The 18,311-nt window shown below is 44.7% G+C and overlaps 1 protein-coding gene and 1 long non-coding RNA gene across 4 annotated transcripts in view; one reads left to right on the forward strand and one right to left on the reverse strand.

Annotated features, from left to right (window-relative positions):
* kcnd2 (potassium voltage-gated channel, Shal-related subfamily, member 2) overlaps positions 1-11,899 on the reverse strand; it is a 610,750-nt gene extending 598,851 nt beyond the window's left edge. The window contains exons 1-2 of one of the 3 annotated variants that reach the window (XM_072485223.1): positions 11,065-11,899; positions 9,536-10,749 (exon numbers count right to left, since the gene is read on the reverse strand). In XM_072485223.1, coding sequence (XP_072341324.1) covers positions 9,536-10,638 — 1,103 coding nt within the window. In that variant the 5' untranslated portion in view covers positions 10,639-10,749; positions 11,065-11,899. Of the gene's footprint in view, positions 1-9,535; positions 10,773-11,064 lie in introns of those variants that run through there. The other 2 variants (XM_072485225.1, XM_072485224.1) reach the window with 2 other exon arrangements.
* Positions 11,863-15,609, forward strand: LOC140396525 (uncharacterized). The gene is made up of 2 exons (XR_011936561.1): positions 11,863-11,989; positions 13,971-15,609. It is a non-coding gene; the product is annotated as an uncharacterized lncRNA (long non-coding RNA).
* The last annotated feature ends 2,702 nt before the right edge of the window (positions 15,610-18,311 follow it).

Consider the following 18,311-nt stretch of genomic DNA (forward strand, 5'->3'; position numbering starts at 1 on the left):
TACAAAAGCAATAACGTTTTGATGAGCCCTTACAAAATGCTGGTTCAGCCAGAGGTTGTAGAAATGATTGATGAGAATAGTGCCTTGGATGAGGGGCTTCAGTTACATGGGTAGATTGAGAAACCGGGGTTGTTCTCTTTAAAGAAAAGGTAGCTCCAACTCCATCTACAAGTTTGCTGACGACACAACCGTAGTGGGTCAGATTTCGAATGACGACAAGTCAGAATACAGGAGGAGATAGAGAAGCTAGTGGAGTGGTGAAATGACAACAATCTCTCCCTCAATGCCAGCAAAACTAAAGAGCTGGTCATTGACTTCAGGAAGCAAAGTATTGTACATACCCCTGTCTGCATCAATGGGGTTGAGGTGGAGATGGTTAACATCTTCAATTTCCTAAGTACGCACATCATCAAAAATCTGTCCTGATCCACCCACTTCAATGCTACGACCAGGAAGGCACAAAAGCGCCACTACCTCCTCAGGAAACTAAGGAAATTCGGCATGTCCACATTGACTCTTACCAACCTTTACAGATGCACCAAAGGAAGCATCCTATCTGGCTGAATCACAGCCTGGTATGGCAACTGCTCGGCCCAAGACCACAAGAAACTTCAGAGAGTTGTGAACACCGCCCAGTCCATCACACAAACCCGCCTCCCATCCATTGATTCTATCTACACCTCCCGCTGTCTTGGGAAAGTGGGCAGCATAATCAAAGACCCCTCCCATCCGGCTTATTCACTCTTCCAACTTCTTCCATTGGGCGGCAGACACAAAAGTCTGAGAATACGTACAAGCAGATTGAAAAACAGCTTCTTCCCCGCTGATACCAGACTCCTAAACGACCCTCCCATGGTCTGGTCTGATTGATACTATGCTCCTGAATGCTTCAATTTACATTGTGTACCTTGTGTTGCCCTATTACATATTTTCTTTTCATATACCAAATGATCTGTTTGAGCTGCACACAGAAAAATACTTTTTGCTGTACCTCGGTACATGTGACAATAAACAAGTCCAAATCCAAAAGGCTGAGAGAAAATCTGATACAACTGTTTCAAAATCGTGAGCAGTCTAGACAGAATAGTTAGAGAGGAACTGTTCTCATTGGCAGAAGGGTCGAGAACTAGAGGATATCAACTTAAGATAATTGGCAAACAAACCAATGGGAACATGAGAAAATTATTTTTTATAACAAGAGGTCATTCGGATGAGCTTAGCCAACTTTTGAGGGTTGATTTTACACCATCTTATTTCTCTGCCTTTTGCCAAAAATCATTTCATTTTACCATTTTCTTTCCATTACCATTTTATTTCTGTTACTCCCAGTGTCACAAAAATGAACTAAATTATAGCCTCTAAGCTCGTCTTCAGCCACACTGCTTGCTGAAACTGGATTTTATGTCGTGAGTAGTTAGGATCTGGAAGGTTCTGACGACCTCAGTGTGGTGGAGAAGGATTCAATTGCATCCTTCAAAACAGAATTTGATAATTATCTGGGACTCTCGATGTTGTTCTTAAGACAGTCAGCACTGATATGGTGAGCAAAGTGGCCTCCTTATGTTCTATGACCATTCCATGATTCTATAATTATAATTTCCCCATTTCCATTCCCTGCCTCCAAAGAATCCACATTTGCTCTAATCTCTTCCTTGTGACGTTGCAAGGGGTCGGGCGATGATGTAGGTGGGATTTAGAGACACAATGTAAGTAACCAGAAGACCAAGTCAAATCAATGAACAACTTATTCATTAACACACGTGTAGCCACATATCCAAGTTAATGGTGGTATGAATGGAAAAAGAGCTCAAGCTATCGAGGCAGGTTCTCATACAGTCCGTAGTCAGGTTCCAAAGCGGGTTCCTTGTCCGGTACTGGTCGTAATCCACAAAGCACAAGTAATTCACACAGGAATCCAACATCCCCCTCGCTTCCACTCGAAGGCTTCCACCCTTCACTATTGCTCGACTTATATAGTCTATCCAAGGATACACAGCTGAACCTCATCTCCAAGATTGATGTGGACTCACTTCCGGTTGAAAGTCAACAGTTTCTTCTGGGATTGTTGGCAGTCATTTTGTGTAAGATCTAGTTGTGCCCAGCAGCCATGTTGAGTGAGAGACGGACGCAATCTAAAAAATGAAGAAGCGAGTATGGAAAATCCGCCCCTCCAGTACCGGCCCCTTGTGGCATCATACCTATAGAAACGTTCACAATCTGTTTTTAAGTCTCTGGTTATATTCATTCTCATATCCTCTTTTCTCTTCATCAGTTTCTTAATCATCCTTTGGTAAATTTTTTAATCTCCCAATCCTTTTGGTTGCTCCTTTCTTGATAACTTTCTAAGTCCCTCCCAAATACAATCATTAGTAAATTAAATTAATAAAATCTAATACAACAGAATACACATATTAAATGATAATGCAACTTTCTCTGAATGCATAAGAATGTTATTTTAAATCACATCAATTATAGATAACTATTCAAACATTCACCTTTTCATCAGTTTCCAACAATATCACTTCAGAGTCATTTCTGCTGTGGAGCTTATCTTCAAGAAATATTATGGTCTACCCCACTCTTATCCAGCCAATATTCTGTTGGATGTATCCAGAGATTACAGCTAGTTTTGGAGTTGACGGGGAGGTTTGTTTCCACCGGGGAAGGCCTTTAGGTATATGCAGCTGCGGGATTTCGTGACAAAGGTTTTCCTGACTTTTTTAGTGGCACCACCCTCCTCGTTGTTGGAGGGGTTGCTGTCGGTGATGGAGCTGGAGGGGGGGTCAACTCGGCGATCCATAGGAGGATTTTGGACGAGGATAGGGCGGCATAGGAGGAGGAGCTGGGGATGACGCTGGAAGACGGCTTGCGGTGGAAGGTCCTTCGGAGGGTGAATGACTCAACCTCGTGTGCAAGGCTGGGGTTGATACCGCCAAAAGTGGTACCTCAAGCGCACCTAATGAAGTTGAGAATGAATTGGTTGTCTGAGGAGGTGGAGGACATTTGTGAACGGTGTGGGAGGGGTCCAGACAATCATGCACTTATGTTCTGGTCCTGCCCTAAGTTGGAGCCATTTTGGAGGTTGTTTTTCAGCATGTCGGCGATCCTGCATGTGGATTTGGAGCCCAGTCCCCTGTTGGGCCATATTTGGGGTGTCGGTCTTGCCGGAGCTGCAGATGGGAGCGGGGGCAGATGTTTTAGCCTTCGCCTTGCTATTGCTCGCAGGCAGGTTCTGTTCAAGTGGAGGTCAGTCTCGCTGCCATTTGCCTCAGTATGGCTGGGCATTTGATGGAATTCCTGTGCTAAGCTCATTTTGAGGGGAAAGAGTGAGGGGCTGCACAAGAGATGGGGTCTGTTTATATTACACTTTAAAGAGCTGGTTACCATCAGCTGCTGAGAGGGCGAGGGGGGAGCGTGAGTGAGATTATGGGGGGATAGGGTGGGGGCAAATAGAATGGTGTTTGCTCTGTTACCGAGATGTAGAAGGATGTGGGGGGGGGGGGATTTGGATTTTTTGTCGTTTTACTTTGTTGTGTTGAAATGTTAAAAATCGAATAAAAATATATATTTAAAACAAGCCAGTTTTTTAGACTTCTCATAGCACACCAGCATTCCACTCAAGACCTGATCTAAACTGCACAATGTTTTGTAAAATGCTTACTCGTGTTTTGAAATGTTATACATACACATGTATTTTGTTTACAAAACAGAACTAAAAGTTTATAATTATTGTTGGAAAACAGGTGTAATGCCCTGAACTACAGGGCAGTCCAATTTATCTGCACCATGATTGTCGCCTGTCCTAATTATCACAAGATTCTTTGCAGCAAAGTTTTGTGTAAGACATCACCTCAGTGCAAGACCTGTTAACACCCATCTCCTCCTGTCCACATAAATTAATTTAACAATCTGAGAAAGATGAAATGCAACGTTATTAGCATTGTGGGAGCATCAAATAAAGTAGCCAAGAGATTGAAATGGTATGGTCATCTGTTGTGGAGAAAGAGGGAAAGTTTGGTGAGGGCGACTGATAGAAATGGAATTGCCAGGAAGGAGAAGAGGAAGGCCTACAACTAGATGAAAAGATGTGGTGATGAGAGACTTAAAAGCAACGGGATTGCAAGAGAGAGTAGATGGAGAAGGGTGATCAACTAACACTATGGTAACACCAGATAAAATGGATGAAACCAAAGGAATAAGATTGTTTTCACTCCAATGTCTTTACTTTTGCTCGGCATAAAGGACCTAAGTCCTAAGGACCACATTATCCACTCGAGAAGATGTCTGCTTTGTTCCATTAGATCGGAGAGAAATACAATTTTATGGTTTAACAGACACAGCATGATGCATTTGATCTCCAAGCTATCTTATGTTTTACAGAGCACCTATTCACATTTGTTGAGTTGAAAATATAGAATGCAGTTGGTTTAGAGAAAATCTGGTTGCAACTTTGCATACCAAGATTTCACACCTTTCCTTTCCTTGATGGCAACACAGTGATGTCAGTCTACATAAATCAGCGCTCATTTAACTGGTCTCCAAAAAATTACTTACAGAGCTACAGCCATTGCCACAATGCATTGCAAAACTGTGGGCACAGATCAACTATGTACTGAAACCACACGTGTTGATAGCTGGGGAAAGGGGACAAGATCCAAACTTCCCAAAATTATGTCAAGCAATCAGATGTAATTATCAAAAACTGTGACCAGCTCCATTTATTTTGGACCCATACTGATCTGTGAAGCTTGGAGGGAGTCTTCACTGCTAACACATTATCGGATTGGTATTTGTGATTAATTTCACACCTTCTCCACATCATCGACACACAATGTCAGAACACCGAAGAGTTCAGGGCTAGGGCTGGTATTATTCAATGAGAGACTTGGCTCCAAGCAAAAGCAATCCAAAGAGGGCAAGCCAAAGGTTTGGACCCACAACAATCCCTACCCGTGGCAGCCAGAGTCCAGAGGAGGTGCGACCAAGAACAATGCTCCAAGCTACCTCATGTTGTACAGAACACATATCCTAATTTTTTGGGTTGGAACCATACAAATGCAGTTGATCCAGAAAAAAATCTGGCTGTAACTTTGTATATCAACATTTCAAAAGTGCTGGAGCTTCTTTCACACCTTTCCATCCCAGTGGAATTTGAAGCGTGGGGGCAACAGTGGTGTCAGTCCAAATAAATCAACGCTCATTTAACTGGTCTCAAAAAAGTTACTTGCACAGCTATAGTCATTGCCACAATGCATTGCAAAACTATAGGCACAGATCAATTATGTACTGAAACCACACATGTTGAAGGCTGGAGAAAGAGCACAAGATCTAAACTTTCCAAAATTATGTCAAGCAATCAGAGGTGAAATTATCAAAAACTTTCAATTAGCCTGTGACCAGCTCCCTTTACTTTGTGCCCATACTGATGTGTGAAACTTGGAGGGACTCTTCTACATGAACACATAATTGGATTAGAATTTACGATTAATTTCACACCTTCCCCACATCATCGACACACAATATCAGAATACCGAAGGGTTCAGACCAGGGCTGATCTTATTCAACGAGGGCCCTGGCTCCAATAAAAAAACAATCCAGAAACGGCAAGCCAAAGCTTCCAGTTGGACCCATAACAATCCCTACCTGTGGTGGCCCACTGGGTCCAGAGGAGGTGCGACCAGGGAGCATGCTCCAAGCTACCTCATGGTTTACAGAGCATCTATCCATGTTGTTGAGTTGGAAATATAGAATGCAGTTTATCTGGAGAAAATCTGGTTGTAACTTTGCATACCAAGATTTCACATCTTTCCTTCCCTTGGTGGCAACACAGTGATGTCAGTCAACATAAATCAGCGCTCATTTAATTGGTCTCCAAAAGGTTTCTTAAGAGAGCTACAGTCATTGCCACAATGCATTGCAAAACTAAGGGCACAGATCAATTATGTACTGAAGCCACATGTGTTGATGGCTGGGGAAAGGGGACAAGATTCAAACTTTCCAAAATTATGTCAAGCAATCTGATGTAATTATCAAAAACTTTCAATTAGCCTGTGACCAGCTCCCTTTATTTTGGACCCATACTGATGTGTGAAACTTGGGAGGGACTTTTCACTGCTAACACATTATTGGATTGGTATTCGTGATTAATTTCACACCTTCTCCACATCATCCACACACAATGTCGGAACACCAAAGAGTGCAGACCAGGGCTGGTCTTATTCAACAAGAGGCCTGGCTCCAATAAAAATGCAATTCAGAAAGGGAAAGCCAAAGCTTTGGACCCACAACAATCCCTACCTGTGACAGCCACTAAGTCAACAGGAGCTGAGACCGACAACCAAGTTCCAAGATATCTCATGTTTTACAAAGCACCTATCCACATTATTTGGGTATATACAAACGCAGTTTATCTAGAAATAAATATGGCTGTAACTTTGTGTATCAACATTTCAAAAGCTGGTGCTTCTTTCACACCTTTCCTCCCAGTAGAATGTGAAGCTTGGTGGCCACAGTGATGTCAGTCCAAATATATCAATGCTCATTTAACTGGTCTTTGACATTTTCCAAAATTATGCCAAGCAATCAGGGGTGAAATTATCAAATTTCAATTAGCCTGTGGCCAGCTCCCTTTACTTTGTGCCCATACTGATGTGTGAAACTTAATGAGACTCTTCACTGCTAACACATGACCAGAATATAATTTGTGATTAATTTCACACCTTATTTGCATCATCGACACACAATGTCAGAACACCAAAGAGTTCAGACCAAGGCTGGTCTTATTCAACGAGGGACCTGGAGCCAATAAAAAATCAATTCAAAAAAGGCAAGTCAAAGCTTTGGACCCACAAGAATCCCTACCTGTGGCAGCACACTGGGTCCAGAGGAGCTGTGACCAAGGTAATGCTCCAAGCTACCTCATGTTTTACAGAGCACCTATCCACATTTGTTGAGTTGGAAATATACAATGCAGTTTATCTAGTAAAAATGTAACTTTGCGTACCAACATTTCAAAAGTGCTGGTGCTTCTTTCCAACCTTTCCTTCCCAGTCGAATTTGAAGCGGGGTGGCAACATAGTGATGTCAGTTACTTTTGGAGCTACAGTCATTGCCACAATGCATTGCATAACTATGGGCACAGATCATTTATGTACTGAAACCACACATACTGATGGCTGGGGAAAGAGCACAAGATGCAAACGATTCCAGAATTACGTCAAGCACTCAGTAATAATAATAATAATACTCGCTTACTGTCACAAGTAGGCTTCAATGAAGTTACTGTGAGAAGCCGCTAGTCGCCACATTCCGGCGCCTGTTTGAGGCGGCCGGTACGGGAAATGAACCCGCGCTGCTGCCTTGTTCTGCATTACAAACCAGCTATTTAGCCCACTGCGCTAAACCAGCCCCGAACTGCGCTAAACCAGCCCCATTCATCAATCAGGGGTGAAATTATCAAAAACTTTCAATTATCCTGTGACCAGCTCCCTTTTCTTTGTGACCACACTGATGTGTGAAACTTGGAGGGACTCTTCACTGTGAACACATTATCGGATTGATATTCGTGATTAATTTCACACCTTCTCCACCTCATTGCACACACTGACAGAACACCAATAAGTTCAGAGCAGGGCTGGTCTTGTTCAACAAGGGACCTGGCTCCAATAAAAAAGCAATTCAAAGATGGCAAGCCAAAGCTTCCAGTTGGACCCACAAGCCCTACTTGTGGCAGCCCACTGGGTCCAGAGGAGCTGCGACCAAGGAGCATGCTCCAAGATACCTCATGTCTAACAGAGCACCTATCCACATGTGTTGGGTTGGAAACATGCAATGCCGTTTATATGGAAAAAATTTAACTGTGTTCCAACATTTCAGACGTGCTGGTGCTTTTTTCACACCTTTCCTTCCCAGCAGAATTTGAAGCTCGTTGGCCACACAGAGGGATGTTGGGACAAATAAGTGACTCTAAATAATCAGGAGTACAGTAATATGTTTTACAACACCAGGTAAAGTCCAACACGTTTGTTTCCAATCACTAGCTTTTGGAGCGTAGCTCCTTCATCACTCACCTGATGAAGCAGCTCCACTCCGAAAGCTAGTGATTCCAAACAAACCTGTTGGATTTTAACCTGGTGTTGTAAGACTTCTTACTGTGCCCACCCCAGTCCAACACCGACATCTCCACATCATAATATTTCAAAAGTGCTGGTGTTACTTTCACACCTTTCCTTCCCAGCAGAATTTGAAGCTCGCTGGCCACACAGGGGGATGTTGGTTCAAATAAGTGACTCTAAATAACCAGGAGGAGTATAGCAAGAAGTCTTACAACACCAGGTTAAAGTCCAACAAGTTTGTTTCGTATCACTAGCTTTCGAAGCGCAGCTCCTTCATCACTCACCTGATGAAGGAGCTACACTCCGAAAGCTAGTGATTCCAAAAAAAACTGTTGGGACTTTCCCCTGGTGTTGTAAGACTTCTTACTTGTCCACCCCAGTCCAACACTGGGATGTCCACATCATAACATTTCAAAAGTGCTGGTGCAACTTTCACACCTTTCCTTCCCAGCAGAATTTGAATCTCGGTAGCCACACAGGGGAATGTTAGTGCAAATAAGTGACTCTAAATAACCAGGAGGAGTATAGTAAGAAATATTACAACACGAGGTAAAGTCCAACAGGGTTTTTCGAATCAGTAGCTTTCGGAGCGCCACTCCATCATCACTCAGCTGATGAAGGAGCTACACTCCGAAAGCTAGTGATTCCAAACAAACCTGTTGGACTTTACCCTGTTGTTGTGAGACTTCTTACTGTGCCCACCCCAGTCCAACGCCGGGACCTCCACATCATAACATTTCAAAAGTGCTGGTGCTACTTTCACACCTTCCCTTCCCACATAATTTGAAGCTCTGTGGCCACAGAGGTGGGATGGCGGTGCAAATAAGTGACTCCAAAGAACCAGGAGGAGCATAGTAAGAAGCCTTACAACACCAGGTTAAAGTCCAACAGGTTTGTTTCGCTTCACGAGCTTTCTGAGCGCAGCTCCTTCATCGCTCACCCGATGAAGGAGCTACGCTCCGAAAGCTAGCGATTTCAAACAAACCTGTTGGGCTTTCCCCTGGTGCTGTGAGACTTCTTACTGTGGCCACCCCAGTCCAACGCTGGTACCTGCACATCATAACATTTCAAAAGTGCTGGCGCTACTTTCACACCTTTCCTTCCCAGCAGAATTTGAAACTCGGTGACCTCAGAGGGGGGTGCAAAAGAGTGACTCTAAATAACCAGTCAGAAATCTTACAAAGTCTTACCCAACAAACGTGGGTAGGTGCTGTGTTAAACATGAGATGGCTTGCAAGCATGCCCCTTGGTCGCAGCACATGCGGACCCTGTTGGGTTGCCACAGGTAGGGGTTGTAAATAACCAAGAGGAGGAGGAGGTGGAAGCAGACAGCTCCTCTGGACCCAGTGTGTTGCCACAGGTAGGGGTTGTAAATAACCAAGAGGAGGTGGAAGCAGGCGAGGCCCCACCCCAGCACTTACCCCAGCGTGGTCATGGTGACGATGGTGTACCAGAAGGAGGCCGGGATGCTGGTGAACTTGGTGGCGGTCGAGCCCTTCTCGGCGTAGAACATGACGGTGGCGAAGATGATGATGGCCATGGTGAGGGAGAAGAGCAGGAAGCCCAGCTCGGAGGCGCAGCTCTTGAGGGTGTAGCCCAGGATGCGCAGGCCCTGCGAGTGGCGCGAGAACTTGAAGATGCGGAAGACGCGGAAGACGCGCAGCGTGACGAAGGCGCCGCTCACGTCCTCGTTGTCGGCCATCACCAGGCCGATGTAGTAGGGCAAGATGGCCACCACGTCGATGACGCTCATGACGCTGCGCACGAAGCGCGCGCGGCTGGGCGCGGCGGCCAGGCGCAGCAGGTACTCCACCGTGAAGATCAGCACGCACGCCGTGTCCAGGCAGAAGAAGGCCAGGGCGTAGCGCTCGCCGCACGGCAGCGTGCGCGCCCCCGCGCCGCACGGCACCGTCTCCACCACGTTGGCCATGACCGAGACGGCGATGAAGAAGCCGGTGACGTAGTAGAAGACCAGCGCCGGCGTGCTGGTGTGCGGGTTCTCGAAGGCGCGCCACACCCGCTGGCGGGCCGTCATGCAGGGCAGGCGGCTCTCGGCGCCCAGCTCGTCCTCGGCGTCGTCCAGCAGCCGCTCCGCGTTCTCGCGCCGGCGGTCGCGGTACTCCTCGTAGCAGCAGTCGCCCATGATCTCGGGCGCGACGCCGAAGAAGGCCAGCTCCTCGTCGTAGGCCGCGATGCACTCGTGGCGCGGGTAGTGCAGCCGGCCGGTGCGGTAGAAGTTGAGGATGCTGCGGAAGATGTCGGGGTCGCGGTCGAAGAAGTACTCGCCGATCTCCTCGCTGTAGAAGAAGTCGCGCTCCGAGCTGCCCAGCAGCGTGTCCGGGTACCTCTCCAGGGTGCTGCGCCACGTCTGGAAGCGGCGGCCGCTCACGTTCAGCACCACCAGGCCGTCGCCCGGCCGCCGGCGCTCCCTGGGGGCGACGGGCATGGGCTGGCAGGCCACCGGCATCCAGCCGATGGCGGCGGCCCGCGCGAAGGGCAGCCAGGCGGCCACGCCCGCTGCCATGGCTGTCCGGCTGCTCGGACACACAGAGAGAGAGAGGGGGACACACACACCCCCACCGGTCAGCCTTCCCCGGGACCCTCACAACCAGGCTGGCTGCTGCACGCCCCACATCTGCAAAGAGAAGAAGAGCCCAGTGTCACTTGCCAGTCTGGTCAAATAAAACATACACAGAACAAATCCCGGCGCCAAACCCTCACCCAGGCTCCAGAATGGTTTTTTTTGCACAACCCCCCCCCCCCCCCCCCCCCCACACACACACACATTTAATTTTGCTTTGTGTGTATCCACACACACACACATGCATTTTAACCAGCACCGTCTTATTATTGCAGCGGGCGCACCTGCAGACTTCAACTCCAGAGGCAAACATACATTTATTTCACCAGGTGTTGTCAAAAGAACATTTTAACTATGTGCTTGCCTTACCTCTCCGGAAAGTCGGCCACTTGTCGGAGGCCTGAAGGTCTCGGTCCTGCGATCAGTTCCCACCCCACTCCTCTCTTCTATCCGTATATATATTAACGGGTGTGCATTGTGTGTGTGTGTGTGTGTATAGTCAAGGCGAAGAACCCGGACCGGAGCAATAGCAGGAGTATCCCTCAAATAAAAAGCTTTCACAGTCCCCCAGCAACAAGTTCAGGAAACGTAATCACGCCCGGCGGTTTCGGTAGGCGATAGCAGAGCTCGACATGTTCCACTTCTCCACTCTGTTGGCAGCCCAGTGCCTCTAGAAGAAGGCGAGGTGGCTTGCATGTACATTGATGTGCGGAATACCAGGAGCCATTCGCAAGACTGAGGGCGCAGTGGAACTTCCCTGCTCTGAGATCGTGTGGGTGGTTCATAACCATCAGCTATTGTTGCATTCAAGGGGACCTCGATGTAAAATCAAGACCTGAGAGTCTTCCCCCCCCTCCCCCCTCAATTTTGCAGGAAGGGATGTGTCACTGGAGCCAGAAGTTGAGTAAAATAAAATCGGTTGCTGCAACGAGGGATGAGCGGCAAAAAAAAATGTAACATCCTTATAGAAATCCACCAGTGTTCATTCTGATGCCCGGCGTTCATAGTTCCTGCGATGTGCTCCTTTGCCGGCCAGTCGTATTCTGTACCGTTTCCAAACACATTATGCAGGGACAACTCAGGACTGAGGGAGATCGTTTCAGCCACTCCAAGACGTGTTTCGGCTTTCTCAATTCATCTGAGTGTTTAATTCTGTTTCCCTTGTTACAAGCCCAAGGCAAGGATTTGAACCTGCAGAGGGCGATAAGATGCAGCACAGACGCTGAGCTGTTTGAGGAGTGCAGAAATGATCAAAACGGCTGCATACAGGCGATTTAGGAGATCATTAAAAGAGGTTGGTGAGGCCTTAATGTTATACCACATTTCGACATTGAGCCGTTTTTAATTTCATAAATATTGTCAAGGTATCTTTGAATTTAATGATTAAGTGCCTTAAGTGATTAAGGATGAAATCGCTTCAATGATAAGGGAGATAAACCGGCAGTAGAAACTTTATGAGTAGAATTAAGAAATAAAAAAAGGATTTAAGACTGGTGGAGGTTGTGTATAGATTCCGGGTAGCTGTGAGATGGCAGGTTGTATCAATCAGCGATTGCAAGCCTGTAGCCACAGGTTTAAATGGGAGGTTTTAACTTTAATGTAGATTTGCGATACACAGATTAGCACATGTCAGAAAGGTAGTGAACTTGTTGGGTGTATCTGGGTTAGTTTTCTGCAACAATTTGTCCAGAGCCAACAAGGGGCTATGGATATTAGATTTAGTAATGAGTAGTGAACATTGTATGAACATTTGATCCAATAATGATTCTAATATGATCAAGTTCAAGATAGTGGTTGAATGGAGAAAGGTGAAGCAAATGCTAAGATTCAAGATTTAAGTATGGTTGATTTCAATGCAATAAGACAGGCTGCCCACAGTAAACTAAACTGGGCAAATCTGCTAACGGGTTAAATGACAGAAGATCAGTGGGAGGTATTCACAAAAGAATTTGTGACACAACCAGTTTATACCCAAGCAGAAAGATCTCTACTTGCCAATAAAAATACCAATCATAACTATCAGAGAATGTTTACAGCGCAGGAGGAGGCATTTGGCCTATCGTTTCTACACTGGCTCTCCAAACGAGCATCATGACTTAGTGCCATTCCCTGCCTTTTCCCCGTGCCCTTGCACATTATTTCCAGTCAATGCCCTCTTGAATGCCTCGATTGAACCTGCCTCCACCATACTTCCAGGCAGTGCATTCCAGACCTGAACCACTCATGTGAAAACATTTTTTCTCACATCACATTTGCTTCTTTTGCAAATCATTAAATCTGTGCCCTCTCATTCTTGATTGTTTTACAAGTGGGAACAATTTCTCCCCATCTACTCTTGAACCATGGCATGATTTTGAACACCTCTACCAAATCTCCTCTTAGCCTTATCTGCAAGAACAGCCCCAAGCTATCCACGTAACTGAAGTTTCTGATCCCTGGAAACATTCTTGTAAACCTCTTCTGCATGCTCTCGAATTCATTCATATCCTTCCTATATTGTGGTACCCAGAATGACACACAGTATTCCAGCTGATCTAACTAGTGTCCTGTATAAGTACAGCATTACCTCCTTGTTCTTGTATTCTATGCCCCGATTAATAAAGCATGGGGTACTACATACCTTATTAACCGCTCTCTCCACCTATCCTACCACCTTCAATGATTATGCACCTATACCCCTAAGTCCCCCTGCTGCAGTCCTTTAAGAATGTTATCCCTTATTTTATATTGTCTCTCCATGTTCTTCCTACCAAAATGTATGACCTCACACTTCTAACTAAAGCGATGACATAAAGCAGAAAGAAAAAGTATCCAAAAATGTAAAGCATACCACAAATCCTAGCAAATGGGAACAGTTTGCACAAGAACACTGATGGTGACATAAAATAGTAAGACTACAACAAGGGCAGATAAAAATAACTTGTAAGGATTATCAAAATCAACTCAAAAATAAGAAGGTGGTCAGGAGCAGTCACAGCCTGGCCAAATGAGGAAACTGCTAACGGTGAAAATAAAATTAGGAAATGGCAGACATGTTGATAATTATTTGTGTCAGTATGTACAGTTTAGATAGAGATCAAAATTGTGGACATCCCAATGAATCTAGTGTTGAATTGGAGCAGTGTTGTGAGTTCACGTCTGTTCCTAATTGGAACAAGGTAACTTTAAGAGTGGAAATAATCCACTCCAGTCAGAGGTTATGGACATGGTACTTTGTGGCAAGAGCAAGCCTGGAGTTGAACTATGTTAACCGAAGACTCAAATTATCCGTACAGGCTGATTCTCTCCTCTGGGGAACGAGAGTCATCATTCCGCCATTGTTAAGGGAATGTGTCCTAAGCCAACTTCATGAAAGTCATTATGGGATCGTAAGGATGAAGGAGATCGGCAGAAGCTATTTTTGGTGGCCAGGATTCGATAGCAAAATAGAGGATAAAGCAGGCACAGTGTTAGACCAGTGCAAAGGTTTGAAACCTACCACCTCTAGCACGATTGGGTGCTAGAGAAGGAGCTGTTTAGCACAGGGCTAAATCGCTGGCTTTGAAAGCAGACCAAAGCAGGCCAGCAGCACGGTTCAATTCCCGTACCAGCCTCCCCGAACAGGTGCCGGAATGTGGCAACTAGGGGCTTTTCACAGTAACCTCATTTGAAGCCTACTTGTGCCAATAAGCAATTTTGATTTCATTTCATTGCACCCATGAGGACGGTCAGAAGGATCATGGCAAAGAGTGCATCTAGAGTATGCTGGGCAATTTGAAGGATGAATGTTTTTCATTGTGGTGGATACGCACCCGAAATGGCTTGAAGTCACCATTATGAAGACTACATCCTTGGAGAGAACAATAAAAAGACTGGGTGAGATTTTTGCAAGATTCGGCTATCCTGAACAACTAGTTAGCGACAATGGACCACAGTTCATTTTGAAAGAATTCACAAGTTAAAGGAGAATGGAATCCAACACATGAGATCCGCTTCTTATCATCTTTCCATGAATGGGCTGCCTGAAAGGTTTGTTCAGACAATGAAGCCTTCATTAAAGGTAACACGTGAGCAAGGATCATTGTCAAAATGACTAAGCCAATTCCTGATCACATAAAGGAATACAACACATTCGACAACCCAAAGTTCTCCAGCATTACTCATGGTAAAATATCAGTTATGCACAATGTTTAATTTGTTGAAGCCACCTAAGAAGAGAAATTGTTGAGAGGAAACCGCAAAGTCAGGTTTTTGCGATGTGAGAACAGGGCTAAACTCAGGAAGTATTGGCAAAGAACTATACTACCAGTAAGAAGTGGATACCTCCTATTTTCTTAGCATAGACAGGACCGGTCTCTGACACCATTCAAACTTGGGATGATGTAGTGTGGAGAAGACACACTGATCAGCATTTAGCAACTAGAACTAGTTTGTCAGAGACAGTTAACTAAGAATCCACAACAGATTATGCAAAGTGAAGACCTAGACATTCCTGACGACCTTACAGTACCAGAAACATTGAGGACATGTCAACACCAAGTCAACCTGCAAACATGCATCGACTCTGAGACAACTGCGGACGACGTCCAGACTAAACCAAAAACACCAGAGGTTGTAGTCAACAGGGAAAGCAGAGGCCTGATGTTCACTGTCAACCACACAGAACTTGATGTCCTCCGAAACGTCAAACTTGTTGACTCTTGTGTTTATTAATTATTCATATTGTAAATTCTGATTAACCTTATATTGTGTTTCATTTCAGGATCCTCTAATGTAAAGGAGGAGGAAAGTGTTATCTTTCATGATTGTTCCTAACCAGAACATGTCACTTTAAGAGTCCAATCACGTGACGTATTGATGATATCATTGGCCATTTGCATGGGCAAATGGGCAGTTTATCTTTACAACCTATCGAATAAACGCCTTTCCAATAAAGCTCTTGTCTGTTTGTATACTTGTGGTCTTTAAGCCTATCCTTTAGAAATACCATAAGCAGGAATCACCAATATTAACATAAACAAAACAACAGCGTTGAAGAAAAATGTGCCTAAAATAATTGATGGCAAAATAGACTGTAAATAGATGTTTTAAGTTGGTTCCAGGAGCTCTGAGTCATCAGTGTCAGTTCCTGAGCTCTTTAAGCTCTCCTCTGGTTCTGTCTCAATCTCGCCGCCACCACTAACCAGTACCTGATTGGACCTGCTCAAGCCACCACTTCCACTCTCCCCATGCAGCCTCATCTTGCATCATTCCTGCTCTTCCTCGCGGCAGGAGCACCCGGCCAAGTGTGACTGCACTCCAGCAAAGAGTCAAAGGCAGCAGCCAGAGTCAACTCAAATTGCCACCATGGAGACCAGAATTCTTAAGCCTCCACAGCACCTGACTTTGAGGCACAAATAAAAATATAGGAGAAATGGTATCACAAGGTGTTTTCCTACGTGAGGCAAGCCAAATATAAAAAATAGAGGACGATCATGTAAAATATGGTATGGTTGGTTGCCCTAAAGAAATGAATGACGTTAAAGAGCGACAAATCCCCAGGCCCAAATGGCTTTTATTCTAGGATTTTGAAAGATGTCAGTGAGAATATTGCAAATGCCTAATTATAATTTTCCAACATTCTCTCAATTTAGGAACTGTTCCTTTAGATTGGAAAATTGTTGTTCAGTTTTTTAAGAAAGGTGAAAGGAATTATACATCATCTCCATCTGTTGCCTGGAAATAATTAGCATCTATAATTAAGGATATGATGACTAAACACCTTGAAATATTTCAGCTGATCGACTAAAGGATCGACAGGTTTATTTTTATTTTTTATTCATGGGACGTGGACGTGTCAGCATTTATCACCCATCCCTAATTGCCCTCGAGAGGCAGTTAAGAGTCAACCCCATTGCTGTGGGTCTGGAGTTACATATAGGCCAGATCACACAAAAATGGCAGACTTCCTTCCCTAAAGGACATTAGTAAACCAGGTGGGGTTTTTTAAATGACAATCGGCAATGGTTTCACAGTCATCATTAGACTTTTAATTCCAGATTTTTATTGAATTCAAATTTCATCATCTGCAGTGGTGGGATTTGAACCTGGAACCCCAGAGCAGTACATTGGGTCTCTGGATTATTAGTCCAGTGACAATACCACTACATCACCACCTCATGAACCTGATTGAATTGTTTAAAGCGGGAACTAAAATAGTTGATAAGGGACATTATTTATATGGATTTCCAGAAGACATTTGATAAATTCCCTCATAAAAGATTGTTAGCTAAGGTTGATGCCCCGTAGAATTAAAGGCAAATTATTAACCTGGTTTGGAAATTGACTGAATCTCTTGGATTGAAGCAATGGCAGTAACCTATTTTTTTTATCCCGACCCCCAGCGCAAGCATTCATGTTCCTTCAACCTGCCTGATCAGAACCACTGGTTCATCTGCACTGAGATGGCTCTGTGTCTTTTTTTATCTGGTTTCAACCAGATTCAGTTTTCCCAGAAACCTGAAGTTTCCATCTTAGTTTCTGTTTTAGTTTCTGTTTTCCTAGAAACCTAAAAGTTCCATTTCCCTTTCAGCTGGGATCTGACCCAAAATTAAAGTCATAAATGATATTCTTTGTAACTGACCATAAACTGTCCCTTCTCAACCTGACGGCAGCTTTCGCCACCAGCGACCACACAATCCTTCTCCAAGGCCTCTTCCCCATTGCCCAACTGAACTGCCTTTGCTCGGTTCCTTTCTAACCCATCTTCTTTTCCCACTCTTACTCTGTTACATCTGGAATTCCCAAATGAATGATCAGCCCTATCATTCAAAAAAATCACAACTGGCTCCACAGGTATGCCAAAACGACTCAGCTCCATCTCACCAACACCTTCTTGGACCCTTAATACACGTCCAATCTCCAATAGTGGGTAAGTAGACATTTCCTCCAACTAGAAATTTGGTCTTTGGTTCCTGCCGTAAACTCAGTTCCCAGTCTAACGTTCCCATCCCTCAGCTGAGAAATACCATTTGCAAGCTTGAGGTCTTTGTTACCCATTTGAGTCTCTGACTACATATTCCCACCATCACCATTAATGCTTATTTCCACCTTTCTAACATTGCTCAGTCTGATCTTCCCTGAATCATCTGCTGCTGAAACCCTCGTTCATGCCCTTGTCACCTCTAGCTAGACCTGGCTGTTAAAATGCACCCCTGGCTCCTCAATCCCTGGAAGCCTTTGAGATTTTCGCACATCGACTGCCTTGCCCCGCAAGCTTTGAAAGCCCCTCTCTGAGCCTCTCCATCTCTCTCTCTTTTATCGGTGCTCCTAAAAAAAACTATCTCTTTAATCAAGCTAATATAAAAGCAAAATATTGCGGGATGCTGGAAATCTGAAATAAAATAAGTCTGGCAGCATCCTTGGAGAGGACATTGCCAGATTTGCCGAGTATATCCAACCTTTTTTTTAATCTTCAATCAAGTTATTGGTCACCCTTTCCTGAGTTTTTTTTCCCTGCCTCGGAAAATATCAATGTCAAATCTTTTTTACGGACAGAGCACCGTGGTACATTTTCGAAGTTAAATGCGCTTTAAAAATGAATTGTCGGTTCAGAAATAAATATTGGCCAGTGCGCCCTATGTATGTTCCACTGAACC

This window comes from Scyliorhinus torazame, chromosome 19 (genome assembly GCF_047496885.1).
Source record: "Scyliorhinus torazame isolate Kashiwa2021f chromosome 19, sScyTor2.1, whole genome shotgun sequence".
Taxonomy (NCBI): domain Eukaryota; kingdom Metazoa; phylum Chordata; class Chondrichthyes; order Carcharhiniformes; family Scyliorhinidae; genus Scyliorhinus; species Scyliorhinus torazame.